This window comes from Thermobia domestica, chromosome 2 (genome assembly GCF_964235325.1).
Source record: "Thermobia domestica chromosome 2, izTheDome1.hap1.1, whole genome shotgun sequence".
In the NCBI taxonomy this organism is placed as follows: domain Eukaryota; kingdom Metazoa; phylum Arthropoda; class Insecta; order Zygentoma; family Lepismatidae; genus Thermobia; species Thermobia domestica.
Window position 1 is genome coordinate 291,777,626 of NC_137455.1, and position 16,512 is coordinate 291,794,137.

At 34.6% G+C, this 16,512-nt stretch overlaps 1 protein-coding gene across 1 annotated transcript in view; it reads left to right on the top strand.

Moving 5' to 3' along the window:
* The window catches only part of LOC145679458 (glycine receptor subunit alpha-4-like), a 34,533-nt gene extending 19,135 nt beyond the window's left edge, over nt 1-15,398 (top strand). Inside the window, exon 8 of the mRNA XM_081750037.1 lies at nt 15,317-15,398. Coding sequence (XP_081606163.1) covers nt 15,317-15,398 — 82 coding nt within the window. The remainder of the gene's footprint in view (nt 1-15,316) is intronic.
* Nucleotides 15,399-16,512: the final 1,114 nt, after the last annotated feature.

Below are 16,512 nucleotides of genomic sequence, written 5' to 3' on the forward strand. Positions count from 1 at the left end.
GGCCGGTATTGAGATCTGATGACTTTCTTCGTGGGTATCTTAGTCTTCTTTTTAGAGATGACTGGGTTGGACGTCGCCATCATAGGAGCAGAGATGATGAGTGAAAATGATATGTCACAAATATAAGCTACCCTCCGAAAAGGAGAGTAACTTAAAAATCGTTTAGCCAAGAGAAATAGCAAGGTCGTCAACAGATAATATCAATTTGGTGTGCCAACCTCCGTGGAGGTTTAAAAATAATTCGACGGTTGTTTCCTTCACCTCTAAGAGGTAAGTAATCCAACCGTATATACGAAGATCGCGACTAAATTCAACCAATGGGGATGGAATGCCTAAATGACTCGCTTATTTTTCTCCGCCAGCTACGGATACCCTATTTTTTAACCTCGTTAGAGCTCCAGGTGGCCAGTTCATGGTAGTGTCACGGTCACGGTCACGGTAATGGTGAAGTTTTGTGAAGAGTATCGGGCCGAAGCCCCTGACTCCATGAATAAGATGGTATAAAGAATATAGATAGATGTGCAGGTGGCTAGTTGGGTATTACTATTGTTTTATTATGTCTGGTAGTCTACATCTGCAACTGTAGCATAGTAGCTGATAATATTATTACGAGCTATGGAAAGATATTAAATGCGTGGCGTGCGATGAACATGGTAGTGTGACCGAGCTCTAACCTATAACCTTAGCTTTCAAACCTTTGATTTACGGTTATTTGTGATTTCACGGTGATAACAAAGACAAATATTTTTAAAAGAGTGTACTTTAAATAAATTACTTAAAGAAATATTTTTCACAAAGTTTACCCTTTTAAATTATTGTTCAAAGGCCTTTGCCTTTAATAAGTCTTCTCCGAAATAAATACAAACGAATTGTGCTGCCATCTTTGGAGCTCTTTTAAACTACATTTATATGTTTCTGGCCAATCCTTTCGACAATGAGATCTCGGAAATTACAGGCTCTAGAAAGATGACGTTTTCACTGATCGATTGCAAATTTCATGTAGATTGTCCAGTTCTAATTGAATATTTAAAAAATGCCATTATTTCTTTATTATATTTTTACGGGTACATTGGAAGCGTTGAAATTTTAAAAAACAAAGCATCATATCCTATACGTTATACATTCCAACATCACATTGTTGTATATTGGGGTTGTATATGTCTCAGGCGTTCGTTTCATGGCAAATAATAATGGAAAAGGAAGGATAACCATTTCTCAAGTCTAAAATAAATCTTTATATTTTGAGTGTTTTGCCCAATGAACACCATATATAATTGACATTATAATTAATTGTATATGTAATGTATTTTCTTATTACATACTGCATGCAAGAAGAAAGAAAACACTGGTAATACATGAATTAGAAACTCCAACCGGAAGTAGGCTCAAATCTTGCTGCAAACGGTGCGAGATATTGAGCAAAAATAATCGAAAAAGTCTCCCCTTTATGATACCCCTTGGCTTTTTTTTAATGAATACGTCTTTCACTTGTGTCTGTAAAGGAACATGTATAGATGTTGTAAGGAATGAGAAGGAGATTTATGCTCATGTGCGAATGATGCGCTGTGTAGAGAGCGCAGGTTCAGTTAGTCTATATATATTTAAACCAGGGGCGGATCCAGGACCGACTTCTGGGGGGCGATGGGTTGTCATATTGCTAGTTTTAAGGGCTCCAAACTTTGGGATGGGTTTTATTTATATATATAAAATAAGAAAGTTCCGTCTTCTGGGGGGGCGATCGCCTCGATCGCCCCCCCCCTGGATCCGCCCCTGATTTAAACGCTAGGTTTATACGTTTTTCTCCAAAGAAACATTCATATGTTTGTCTCCAATCCTTTCGTCAATGAGATATCGAAAACCACAAGTGCTAGAAGCGTGTCGTTTTCACTGGTCGAGTCCAAATTTTGTGTAGATTGTCTAGTTCTAATTGAATATTAAAAAAAACATGGCCGTTATTTCTTTATTACGTTTTTAGGGGTACACTGGAAGTGTTGAAATTTTAAAAGCATCTTATCCTACGAGCTATATATTCTAACACCACATGTTTGTATATAGGGGTTGCATACCTCTCAGTCGTTTGTTTCATGGATAATGAAAAACTAAGGATAATCTTTTCTCCATTCTAAAATGAATCTTTATTATTTGGAGTGTTTTGCTCAATGAACACCGTATACCACTGACGTTATAATTAATGTGTATGTAATGTATTTGCTTATTACATATTGCATGCTAGATGAAAGAAAACACTGATCATACATGAATTAGAAACTCCAACCGGAAGTAGGCTCAAATCTTCCAAACAGTGCGAGATATTGAAAAAATAATCGAAAAAAATCTCCCTTTTATGATACCCCTTGCCGATTTTTATCGAGACGACTCAATTGTGTCTGTAAAGGGACATGTGAGGAATAACAAGAAGATTCATGCTTATGTGAATGATGCACTGTATAGAGAGTGTAAGTTCATCTGCTACTTTTAACAATGTAATTAAAACTGATACATAAAACAGTAATGGTAAAAAATAACTAGCTTCATTTCTCGTATGTTCATAATATTTATTAACTTATTAAATAGGGACATGATAATATTTGCGTGATAAGTTACGTTGAAGCTTAAGTATGCATTCGATTTCGATCATTTGAAAACCACATGAGTAATTTATTCGAACATTTATTTTCAAGATTGGTCTATTGTTTAACGTAGAATGTAAATTATACGGGCTTCTACCGGAAATCAAATCCTAATATCCCTTGCTGAAGACACGTGTAATAACCATGCATTCAAAAGGAAACTCCACAATATACGCGAAGTTCTGAGGTCCGGATTTACTGAACCCCCGTTAATGCTTCCACCTTAAACCTATCCTACACGACTTGCCAATTGACTACTCTCTGCTTATTGATTTTAGACAGAGAAACCATACTAAGCTTGTCAGTGTCATTTCATGTAAGGTACATTGTTGGAGTTCCGTTACATTATTTGAATTACAAGTTCAACATTTGTTTGTAGCTTCGCATACTTACCTTCATTCTGACATTTCGGAAATGTAGTTCAAGAATTTCTTTTCATTTCATTCATTCACTCATTTCTTAAATGCTTGCAAAAAAGAAAGAGAAATTAAATATGTAAACATACATAAGATGTTATTAAATTCCGCGGTGGCTCAGTGGTAGAGCGTTCACCTCTGGTACTAGGGGTCTCGGGTTCAAACCCTGCTCCCGCCAAGTGAACTTTGTGGTGGACAAACACCGTGTGCGTGGGTTTTCTCGGGGTTCTCCCGTTTCCTCCCATTTTCTTCATTCCAACATTTCATTCATTACTCATTATCACCGTCTCCTTTAGCCTAACCGGCATAACCGTGGGACGTAAAACTCAAAATTTCATTTTTTAAAGTGATCTACGTTTTGTCGTTGTGCTTTTCTGTTGAGTTTGTAAAGTTCTCAGATACGTAAAATCATTGTCAAATTATTTTTCAGAAGTTTTTTTTTTTTTTTTACCAAAAAATCCTTTATATATTTATCTGTCTGTCCATATGTTTGTCCGGAAGAGACAGAATCTCATGAACTACTTCAGTTTTGGACAGGATATAAAAGATCAAAACTTAGAAATCGACTTTGTTGATTCAGATCTATTTACAGGAACTAGTACAAATCCACCGGAAGTTGCAGAAATCAACCATTTCCGGTTTTAACGTTGAACGCTATAAAAAAATAGCGAAACGGTATTCTGCAATCAATCAAGTGTTCCAAGCTTCCAAGAATTAATATATAATATCTGTTTTAATCTACTACTAAAACCGGAAGTAGTAGAAACCTAATACCACTTCCGGCTTCAATATTAAATGAGAAAATATCATTCTATTTGTAAATCTTAAATTTAATAAATACCAGTTGTTATGTTGTTATAACAGTTCTAAAATGTTGCGTGGTGAAATGAAAGGTGAGATGAAATACATTATTAAGCCGTAAAAAAATAATCAAACTTCTATTTTCATGTGGTAAACCAGACTCCTTCACGTAATGTACACTGTAACACTGCTAGTTGCTTTCAGCGAGAAAATGTATTGTCTCATTGGAGTTTTAAATTTTATAAATGTTTCATAGGGGCAATTGAAAAGGGACCTTAAACAAAAGGACAAATTGTAGCTCAGATTCATTTGACTACGTAAGAATTCAGTACTTAATTAAGAATGATGAAAATATAGATCACTCTGGATAATTAGAAAATATTTTTATCAAAAATATACAAAACTGAAAAGCTGTGAATATTTGAAATTATATTTTTTCTTTATTTTCTCGAACATTTCTATCTCAGTTGGAAATAAAGCCATTTCATCCAGCTTTAAAAAAACATACGAAGAAACAAGTGAAACAGCTGACTGTTTTTTATTAGTGGTAAATAGTGTTCTAAAAAACCCGTTTTCTCTGTGGTTTTTTCAATAAAACACATCGTTCTTTTTCATGTTTTTTTTCAAATGTCTGTTTTTTCTGAGAACTATTATTTATGAACCTAACTATCCTATTGAATCTTTTTATGACGCATTGTGTAGGCCAAAGAGGATACCTTCAGATAGTGGTATGTTTGTTTCATAGCCAGCAAGAGGGAAATAATAGAGGGGAAAGGGGAATTTTCCGAATTTTTCACCTAAAATCGGGAATTAATTTTTCGGCTGAAAACACTGCCACCAGATAGACACAAACTAACTGAAGATAAACCTTGGTACCCCAAGAATATGTCCTACAAGTATCATGGCGACATCTAACGAAGTAAACACGAAATTTTAAAAATATATATCTCATTCTGCCTCAGAAATTCACCATTTTCTTACCCCCTACAGAACATGGTTTATTATAAACCTCAACTGTACTTCCCGTAATTAACCTACTGAAACTTTTATGGTGCGTTGTGTAGGTTAAGGACGAGGCTTTCAGACAGTGGTACGTTTGTTCGAATGTAACCAACAAGAGAGAAATAATAGACCAAAAAGGGATTTTTTCCAAAATTTCCCCCTAAAGTCGGGAATTAACTTTTTCTGTAGCTGGCAACACTGCTACTAGACACAAAAACTCTCTTAAAATAAACTTTGGTATCACTTTAACGTTTCCTGCAAATATCGTGACGATATCTAATGAAATAAACATGTCATTAAAAAATATCTCATTCTACCTAAAAAAAAAAAAAAAAAAAAACATCTTCCCACTTAGAGAACAAGGTCTACTGTAAACCTCAACCGTACTTCCCCCAATTATCCTATTGAAACTTCCTATAATGTGTTGTGTAGGGCAGAGACCAGACTTTCATACACTGGTACGTTTGTCCCGATGTAGCCAACAGGAGGGAAATAATGGAGACAAAACGGATTTTTTTCAAAATTTCCCTCTTAAATCGAGAATTAAAATTTTCTGTAGCTTGCAACACTGCTACCAGAGAGACGAAAACTATCTTAAAATAAACATTGGTACACCACTAATATATCCTACAAGTATCATTGCGATATTTAAGAAGCAAAGTTTCTAATTAAAAAAATAGATTACGGTAAACAGAAAAGTAGGGGAAAACTTGAGAAATCAAGGGTTAGAACCTAAATACGAATTCTTCGTGCGCCCCCTAATTACACCATTGTAACGACCTATACTCGCGTTTGTTCAGTAAGGAGCAATGTTCGACTGGCGTAAGTTGACTTGCGCTCGGACGTATAAGTACGGATTTATAAACAAAAATTTCGAAAACTCGAATTTTTTGCCCAAATTAAGGGAAACTTTAATTTCCCTAGTTGGTGACACTGCGCGCAGGCCCGTTCAAATGATGTCAACAATTAGGAATCCATCCGAAGCATCTACTTGACAAATCTTAAGGAGATCTCTGTACAACGAAGGCAGCTACAGGGAAAATAGAAAAAAAGACAGTCGAAATTCATTCCAAGACAATACTTTCACGAAAAAACAAATTTTCATTTATACTTCTACTAGCAGCGTTCACCCCGCTTCGCTGCGGTCACCCCGGAACGCAATAAACTTTGTTACTTAGATAATTTTTACTTTTTCGCTTTCAAGTGATATGATAAAAACCATAGAAGATTGCAGTAAATCTTAACATTATATCGCCTGTCATTTATGTTAACCCGCCCCGCTTCGCTGCGATCATCCCGGAAGTTTTCGCTTTCAAGTGATATGATAAAAACCATAGTAGATTGCAGTAAATGTTAACATTATATCGCCTGTCATTTATGTTAACCCGCCGAGTGACACGGTCATGCGGGTTGCATATAAATACGTTTATTTTTACCTATGATGAACTAACAAAGGATTTGTACGTTATGGACACTTGAATGGTCAATTATCTCAAGACACTGGTAATTAAAAATTAAAGTGATATGATAAAAACCATCTAGGGTCCAAATCCTAATAACCCCCCAAAAATAAAAGAAATTGGTTCAGCCGTATTAGCGTGATGAGGGAACAAAGGATTTGTGCGTTCTCTTTTATATAATAGATTTCTTGGTTGATATTGGTGAAATACTGCTGAAACTCGGATTATTAGTTGGTATGCTATTCATATATATTGTGAAATATTTGTACCGTATCAGTATTTAGCGTTTAATTTATGTTGCATTTTACGGGAATTACACCTACATAAAAATACTTCAAACTTAAATAAAAGTTAGATACATTATAAATGACAATTTGAAAAAAAAAACTAAATTTAGGAAAAAACGAGAGGCAATGTTTTTTTTAACGTACATTTCTGAAAAAATACGAACTTTTTTTTTCTATTTACAACACTAGTGGTAAAGTTGTGAAGTACGAATGACAAATGAATCAAGATTTGAAATGGCGAAACAAGTCTTGATCAAGACAAAAACACTTCTTTTGTTGACAATTCCGAAAATAGGCCATCAAATATTTTGTGTAATGTAGTGTATAGCATGAAGAAGAATCATAGAGACTACGCAAAACTGATTAAAATGGACCTGAAGCGATTGAAAAATGGACAGGGCAAAGAATGATGAAGAGAACTGGTAAAATATAGAACAGTGAAAAAGTATTGAGAAAAAAAGAGAAAAGAAGAATAACTTGACATATTGGAAGGATTATAATAATAATTAAACATGGAAAAATACATTTGTTGCGACATGTGAAAATAGACATCCTGAAAGAAAATATGGAAAGAAAGAGAAGTACTTGAAGAAATAATGAAAGACATTAAATAAGACAGTTCCTAACCAAGATGAAGAGGTTTGAATGAGATCATACTGCATAGAAATGTTGGTGATGGTGATATCCTGTATAGGTTGGTGTAAAGGGACAAGCTTTGCCGGTAGATGTCACTACAGTCTTCGTACATCTCTCATGTATTTTTTACCTTTCACGAAAATTCACGATTTCTCTTACAAATTTCAGCCTAGAGACTTCAAATATTTAGAGAAGAAACTCCATAATCTATCGAAGACAACAATCCGTGCCGATTTTTTATTTACAATTTTCTTCATCGTTGAAACAGTTATATTGTTAAAGATTTAGATATTCATTTCAATAATCAAGCTATTTCAACAATGAAGAAAATTCTAAATAAAAATCCGCACGGATTGTTGCCTTTGGTAGGTTATGAAATTGCTTCTTTAAAAATTTGTAGTCTCTAGGTTGAAATTTGTAAGAGAAATCCTGAATGTTTGTGAAAGGCAAAAAATACATGAGAGATATACGAAGACTGTAGTGACATCTATCGGCAAAACTTGTCCCTTTAAACCGACCTTAAATAAGCGAAATGATGATCTTGCGTAGTACCCGGGTGGATTTAGAATCTAAATACTTTAAGTGCAATTAAAATGCGACAATATTCGCCTCTGAGATGACAATGTGTTTACATATAAAGTACATAAGCCAAAAAAGGTCATACCCTTAGATGATACCATGTGTAGTACGCGTAGTGAACTTCCACTTCTGCGACAAACGTATTCATTGAAGTCGTTGCACAACAAGAATTTACATTCGACGTCCAAAAGTCGATAAATCTATACATAATGAGGGTTCAATTGGGCGATAAAATTCGTTCATCGAACTTCAATTGTGCGACAAAAATAGTTCAAGAAAGTCGTTGTCACAAAAGATGACGTATAGACATAATATTAGGACGGATACATACAAGGGCGCCCATGTTGTGGTTTCCAAGGGGGTCAAACATAAACAAGGTTTCAAATATAGTTTCAAATTTTGCTATAACTAATGTAAAAATTCTATTGGGCTTTCGATATTCCCAAGTACGATTTCCTCTTAGGGGGGCGAGCGCCCCACCTTGCCCCCCTGATGGGCGGCCTTGGATACATATATAATCTTTGAATCCTATATCTACTACGCTAAGTGGACCATCAGTACTGATACATTCAACAGAATAAAATAACAGTGTATCTTGAGCTAGTTAGGTAATTTCTACTGATGGAACGAGTCAAAGTAAACCTTTGTCAGTTTAAAAAATTTGCTTCTCAACAAAGTGTATTGGTTTGGAAGACACGAAATCTTTCAGTTTTATATGTAAGTTAAATGACACAGTGATTATGAAAATGAATGAAATGATGGAATGAAGAAAATAGGACGAAATTGAAGAACCTAGAAAACCCACGAATACTGTGTTTGTTCACCACAAAACCTATTGGCGCGAGCTGGGATCGAACGAGCAACCCTATGACCAAAGGTAAATACTGTATCTCTGACAAGGGAAGGTCACGAAGTGGCTCCGCTGAAATGCAAATGAGACAATTGTCTTTGCACTTGGTAACCAGACGAATCCCAAAGTTATACGTGCCATTGGGTGGGATATCGAGAGTTAGAACATATTTTGTAATGCTATTAGCTGGCAGAATAGTTTGAACCGGGTCATTTATTCGAAAACGGTTGGGTGTATGGAAAACTCGGTGAACACATATCCTATCAATTTTAAGGGCACACTTTTTGGGGTAAAAAGTTTGCCCCAGGGTTTCCCGCAGGGTCCCAGACGGAGTCCAACTCAAAAGCTTTAAATGACAAGAAAGGTTAAGTAGCCATCATTTGAAAGTTGTTGCGAAATGAAAAAGATGGAGCAAGTCTCGACTCTCTATGACAATCCAACGCAAAATGTAAACACAAACTTAATTGACAAGTCCATTGCCATCCCTATAAATCGGAAATCGTGAGATAAATGTGAAAACAGAAAAGCACGTGTGGCATTATTTTAAAGTACAACTATTTAAAGTAAAACGTCTTGTCCTAGGGTCCCCGCAGGGTCCCAGGTGGGGTCCAACTCAAAGTTACCAAATGGCAAGTGGGTTTAAGCAGCACATCCTTTGAAAGCTGTTAAATGAAAGGAGATGGAACAAGTCCCGACTCTCTATGATAACCCTATGCAAAATGAAAGACGGTCAAAATGTAAACACAAACTTAATTGAAAAGTCTGTGGCCATCTTGAATCCATGTTGATTTGGAATACGAGCAGAAATACGGGAATCCTACACATAATAGGTAATAGACAACGCAACTACTGCTAATTATACTAAGATTTCACAAAAACCGACAAGTTAATAATCAAAATAACGGATGACTTCAACAACATACTTTATCTAGTCTTCTTTTCTTTCTCCAAATTGTATGTGCAATGTTGTTTAAACATTCTCTTCCTACCAACCTACTAAATACTGATTCTACCCTCCAACATATCCAGTGATACCAAATCTTGATAATAAAGATGGAAAGGACAAGATACTATTTCTGTGTTAAATTTAAGTAAGAATGTAATAAATTCACATTTCCTTGCTAAAGCTTGCTCACTGTTCGATTGTAAATTATATTTAATGAGGTCTTTTAAATTTAAATAATCAAAAAATATTTTTAAAATATCATTGCCGACACATTTCATATCTTATTTTTAACGCTTTTTTCAAGTTCCAGGATCTGAAGAAAGGACCGGTTTCTGATGCCAAAGACATTTCTATTTTCTGGTCTCCTCTGAGCTTCTGCAGTAAAGTAAAAAAATATTCTGAGAAGAAGGGAATCCATATTTTGGATTTCATTTCGATGTTCTTCTTCCCTCTATCTTTCTTTGGTTTCAATATACTGTTTTGGTCAACTCATCATGTGGATAGCGTTTAAGAGGACACTGAACAGCATTCAAGTATCCACTGATGTTATGTTAGGTTTGTTTAATGTTGTGTATCAGAATTTGACAAACATTTCGTCTTCGTTCTGGCAGAAGTCACTAAGTCCAAAATATTAGTTTTGAGATATAACCATTACAAAGTTAGAAAATCATTGCTAAAATCGGTTTGGCAATATTAACTAATGCCAATACATGTTCTATGTTAATTTTAGTCTTATTATGTTCTAACTCCTACACATAATTTACTGTCCTTGAGCTATCCATCTTTCTGTATTAACGTACAAAAACTAAAAATTAGGGAGTGAGTGATTTCTGTCAGAACGGCGTCGATATAATATTTTTCACTCTTTTTGGATAGCTGTTTGCTGTAATTGGTGGAATCTTGAAGGGTGACGGTTATCTATTGTAACCTCAATACTTACCCCAAAAAAAAAAAAATGCTTTAATATTGGCAATATTAATACAACTATTGATGCAGGTTTCTTTGTTGGATCCAAAGACATGTGCGTTTATCATTGAGAACATCGTGCCTATACACGTTTTGTCGGGGTTCTCTCATTTTCTCCCACATTCTTATTCCACCAATTCCTTCATAATCATTCACCTGCATCAATCCTTTCTCTCCATTAACCTACAGAGCATAATCGTGGAACGTAAAACCAGAAATGTAATTTTATTTCATGATTACGACTATGACTATTAAGTTAAATAACACTAACATCCTTAGAACAATAACTTTTTTTTATCTACCAGAAGGTTTCTTGTATTGTAATTATCTGCGCTCAGTGAACGAAATAGTCTAACTGTTCGAATCTCTTACGAAACGACACTGCCTAGAAATTTTATAATTTGACAAATTCTTTTGATTTTGTGTGGTGTCTAGTTATATTTCTTGTGTTAGTAGATTATAGAATTTCATTTCTTATTTGTTCAACGGAATGGATAAGTAGTTTACATTGATATTGATGAACATGTTAAATTAAATTGCCAATGTTCTTCCTGTGGTCATACAGCATTGCTACAACATAGCAAGACCATTAATCTTCTACTCTGTTTAGTTAGAAGAAAGAAGTAAAAATTAAAGTAAAACAATCAAAATAAGTCAAAGCAGTTCACTACTCTAAACGAGTGCTACTTCAACTATTGTATAGATCTCTAAGCGTAAAGATTGTCTAGCGTAATATTGTAATTAATTGCTTGGTAGTCTTTATATATATTGTATCATATGTGTGTGTTCTCCGGAAACTATATTATAATGTCATTATATTTATAAATGATAGTGTCACTAAAGAGAACAAACAATAAGTGTAGAAAATCATACCAGATTTGAAACTAGATACAGATTTCAGTGTTTGTAATTTGTTGTAATTATAACAAAGTAAAGATACTTGTAGAAGCTGTAAGTATGTGAATATTGTGCATTTTCGAACTTTTATAAGTGAATAACATCTCTTCGTTACCAAGTGATTAACCCTGTTGTTTTCAGTACGTGTAATCTCCGATGGGGACAGTTAATTTCGGATAGAAACTCGAATAGTAGTTCAAGTTTTACTTAAGGTAGTAGGTTTTGTCTCACATAGACTCTCTACTGGAAAAGACGTTAAGCTTTAATCAGTGAATTGAAGAGTGCAAGTTTATCAATAATTAAGATATTTTATGAAACAAGATTCATGTGCATTTAAAGTGCACAGTGTTTAGATGTGCGAGATAGATGTATAGAAGTTGAGACGAGAACAAAGTTCGACATATTCAGATTGGAATCGGGACAGATATTTGTAATTCGAGATGAAACTAAGTTTATTCTCACAAACTTTATTCTAGTCTCGAATATTAGTGTTGAATGTATATTTACTCAAAATTCTCTTCGTTTCTGAATATTACAATGTTCCATTGATTAACAAAGTTTTGGTTAAATATTTATCAACCCTCATATCATAGCAAGGAGATTGTTAATATTGCAATTTGCTTAGTCCAGGGGTCAGACATAGGTTCTGTTGGAAGGTTCGCGTTTAGAGAACTTGGCTTCTGGGATGTTAAAGGACAAGATTTAGCTTGATCACATAATCATCATCATGTGAGTTATTTCAATATGGCCGCCAATCATGGCGCCCGCTAGTAACTTTAGAAAAATTGTAGACCTTGATTTGCACAGCTCTTGTCCTAATTAGCGTATCACAATGAATGATACGACTTTTGAAAGCTGAAGGAATATATGTTTTAAAATGATAACGTTTATATCCATTAAGTCCATTCTGCTCAAGAGGTAAACCAAAACATTCGATTCTGAAAAAAATTAAGAATTTCTTAAACTGGCAACACTGTTATTTAGCATTCAGCAGCTAGACAGCACTAACAAATGCGATAAACATATGTGTATATTATACGCAGAAATTGGATAGATTTAAAAAAAAAGTGCAAAGAATGGGATATCTGATTATAATACAATATAAGTTATCTAAAAAATATGACCTTAAATATTGGTAGGAGACCATTTTTAATTGCCGCCTCCCATTGATGGAGTGCACAGATGGATGTGGTGCATATCAACAGTAACTTGATTCCCTCGGAAACACTTCAAGACCTAAACTATCCGTGGTTTATCAACAGCTGGTTTAGAACGTTCCAAAGCTATGTGTGTTTCTCTTTGGGCATCAGAAGGTTAAATCTACTTCCTCAGAAAGGTTAAGCACTTTCTAAAACGAGTAAACTTTGAAAGAATATTATAAAAATAAAAATAATGTTTAAACAAAATGCTGATTATTTTACTAGTATAGTGGACACGAAAAGAAATTGCCAAAGAAATTAATCTGTTTTATATAAAAATTATTAAATCTTTGGTTTATTAAAAGCGTACGTGAACTGACCAAAAGCAATGACCATATTGCACCAAGTGGTTGTAAATATTTAATAAAAAATCTCTCTGACAAAACTCATTATCCTGTACTTTGGTAGGTGTTTGGCAACTACTACTACTGCTAGTCACAAAAGTTGGAACAAAAAAACATATTTGAACGGCAAGCACATACAGTTTCTTGGGTACTTTTTTTATTATTTTATTTTATTTTAATTAATTATTTATTTATTTATTTATTTTATTTATTATTTTATTTTTTATTTTTATTTTGTATTTATTATTATTATTATTATTATTATTATTATATTATTATTATTATTATTATTATTATTATTATTATTATTATTATTATTATTATTATTATTATTATTATTATTATTTTCGCACTTACAGGGAAACGGGAAGTCTTTTGGGTAATCTATCTTCAAAGATGAAAGATTGCTATTCACCATCCTGTTCTATGAAACCATAATCAGAAGGATTTAGTACTGAAGAATCCTCAAGAATGTGATACTAACGGTGACTTTGAACGTGAGTTCGTCTAATATGAAGATGTGAGGAAGACGATGTTTAGTTCCAGCTTCGTAAAGTCAACACTCTTCATTTGATGGCATTGTGCTTTGCGGCATTCGTTCATTGATCTAGAATTTGGTTTCAGTAACTTTGCAAGATAAACTGCATCCTTAATCATGGTGCTAGTTATCTCTTCCTTTCCAAAATGTGATAGAAGATGAGATGGTTCTTTAGCAAGTTTCAAAGCAGCATGTTTGGTGCCAAACTTGCTGATTGTGTCACATCCAGATAAGGAATATACAGGAGGCAAAATTGCAATTATGAACTTGTTAAAACATGTAGCCAATTCATGAAGTGGAATGTACGTGTTGTAGCACCTTTTCCACCCAAAATCCATAGCTCGGTCAGCCGAACTTTTAAACTCATGGAGAGAACAGATTCTTGTTTTTTTCGATGAAAACTTCATTTCGAAACTTCAGATAAAGTTGTTCTCCCATGTCCAGGCAGTTTAGTTTGAAATCTATCTCAGTTTTAGTAAAATGTTTTCCAGTTATGAGATTCTTCAGCTGTTTGCTTCTTACATCAAATAGATTTTGCCTCTCGTGAATGAAGTGTTGACATCTCCTTACTCTTTCTTCACCTGAAACAGTTCGGGTTGATGAAAATTCATGATGGGTCACTTATTCATCATTCATTTGGATACCACACATTGCTAAAAATAACTACTTTATCTGCGTTTTTCGTGTTGAGTAAGATCCCTTTTTACAATAGCTTCTTTACGTCATGCCACTCCAATAATTCCACCAGAACCTTTGGCTAGCTTATTATACATCCATTGTTACGCTACTGAAACGTTTTCAATTTGCCAAAGTACAAACTGCTCTCCCGTAAAGTCTTTGTAGATATCTGGATGCTCATCCTTTAGTCTCAGACAATCCTCAAAGCATGTACTCCCCATCTGGCGTAGTTAACTTTACCAAAAACAAATAATAATGGAAGTGCTCTGCGAAATGAAGACATATGAAGTTCCCGGTCGCCTTCTCTGTCGGCACGAATCATATCCCGTAGAATAGGGAATACCTTTGTCAGAAATGCATTCTAATAGTTGAATGATTTTTATTCTTGAACCCTTGTTGAATAAATAATCTGGAATATTCATCTATGTTATAAAGAAGGATTGATAATTTTGAAACTTCCAACTTAGCGACATCAGCATTTTCACACCCGCAAGCTTTTTGTATATTCATCACATGTAGAAATAAAAATGCATACTTCGTTGGATCATTATTTTTGAAAAATTGCTGCCACTGTAAACGCTCAATGGCTTCTGCCTCCATGTAGCCCTCATGAGTAGTGAGATCCATTCACTATACTTTCTGTTACGTTTGGTTCAAATATCTGAACATCTGCCACTTAAGTAACTTCCAATTATAATCTTGCTAGTGTGGAAAGATCCTAGCCCGAGGAATATATTTTAAAACTGTCACAGTTGTATTTCATTTGCTAATCTATACATTCCCTTATCAGACCATAATGAACCTGATTGTATATTGGTTTGGGATAGCGCATCTTAAAAGTTCAACATTGTTGTGTATACAGAAGATAAATCTGTAGCAGCATATAGTAAAACTGGTATACACACATTGATTTCATTTTGGGAAGAACTTTGTCACACAATAGCGAGCTGAAAGCACTCCAGGAAGGAGCACTAGTTATGATCGGGAGATCACTATCAGGAAAGTTTGTTAACTGGAGGAAACGACTTAGGAACCAGATACGATCAAGCTCTAGCAGTGTATTACATACATAGTGGTCTTATTTCAGCTGGGGTGAAATCTTGTGGAATGTTACCAGGAGTCCAAAGTTGAAGTCATCAAGTGTATTGGTAGTTGTGTTTACAGGATAATTTTGAACATCTTGAAACAATACTAAAACTGTGCCATGCGTACCACCAATACCAGAGAAGGTATCTTCCTCATGATCAAAATTATAGATTGATCCTCGTTTTGGTTTGTAAGGTACAAACAACGGTGATAGAGGTATCCTATGCCTTCCTTCAGAGCAATTACTCTAGATGCAAGTAGATGAACTTGTCGCTGCAAGTTGTCGTAGGTTATGCAAACATGTTATGAGAGTTTTGGACCTGTGAATTTCATGGATTGCTTGAGCTGCACTTACAGTTAGTAGTGTTCTCTTACTTCCACTATGAAGTGAGTAGTAAATAATTTAACAAATAACACCACATCTTCTTTGTATCGTTAACAATGATTCATAGTTAAGCATAAGATTAGAAATAAACTCCTCCCACTCTTTTGGTCGATTTTCTTGAAAGTTCTTCAATTATGATTCTAAATCGCTTTTGTCACAAAATGCGTTCTCAAGTTCAAAATCATATTGTTTAATTATTTCTGCCAATTTCTCAGCTGTCTGTTTTGACCTATCTGCACTTCTCTATAATGTCTGGTAATTGCACATGAGAAAACAATCTCTGATTTATTTATTTCCTTTGGATACGAGAACATTATTTCTTCACCGAAGTGGTTAATCAATAAAGTTTTGAACTGCTTGTTGCTAACAGATTGCGTTGACAGACATTCTGCATTCATGAAGCAACACAAATCAGAGAGTTCATAACCTTTGGAAGGGAATGTCAATTTTCGTGGTAATTTTTGAAATGCAGCTGTAATAACATCATTCTCCTGATTCATCTGCTTATTCTCAATCGCCTTCCTATATTTTAGCAAATAAGAACTTATACAATGAGAATGATACATAACATCACCAACAAACACGTTGCTCTCATTTGTTAATGTACTTGTTCGAAGATATACTTCATCTTCAAAATAGCAAGATCATGTGATTCAACTATTTTTGGTGTGGGAGACACGGGTTCGATTCCCGGAGGGAGCTTATGTGTTTCGGATTTTACGTTAATCAGTAGGTCCACATCTCATACAGCCTCGCTGCTAAAAGGGACGTTAAACTCAAAATCAACTCAACTATTTTCGGACATCCCATTG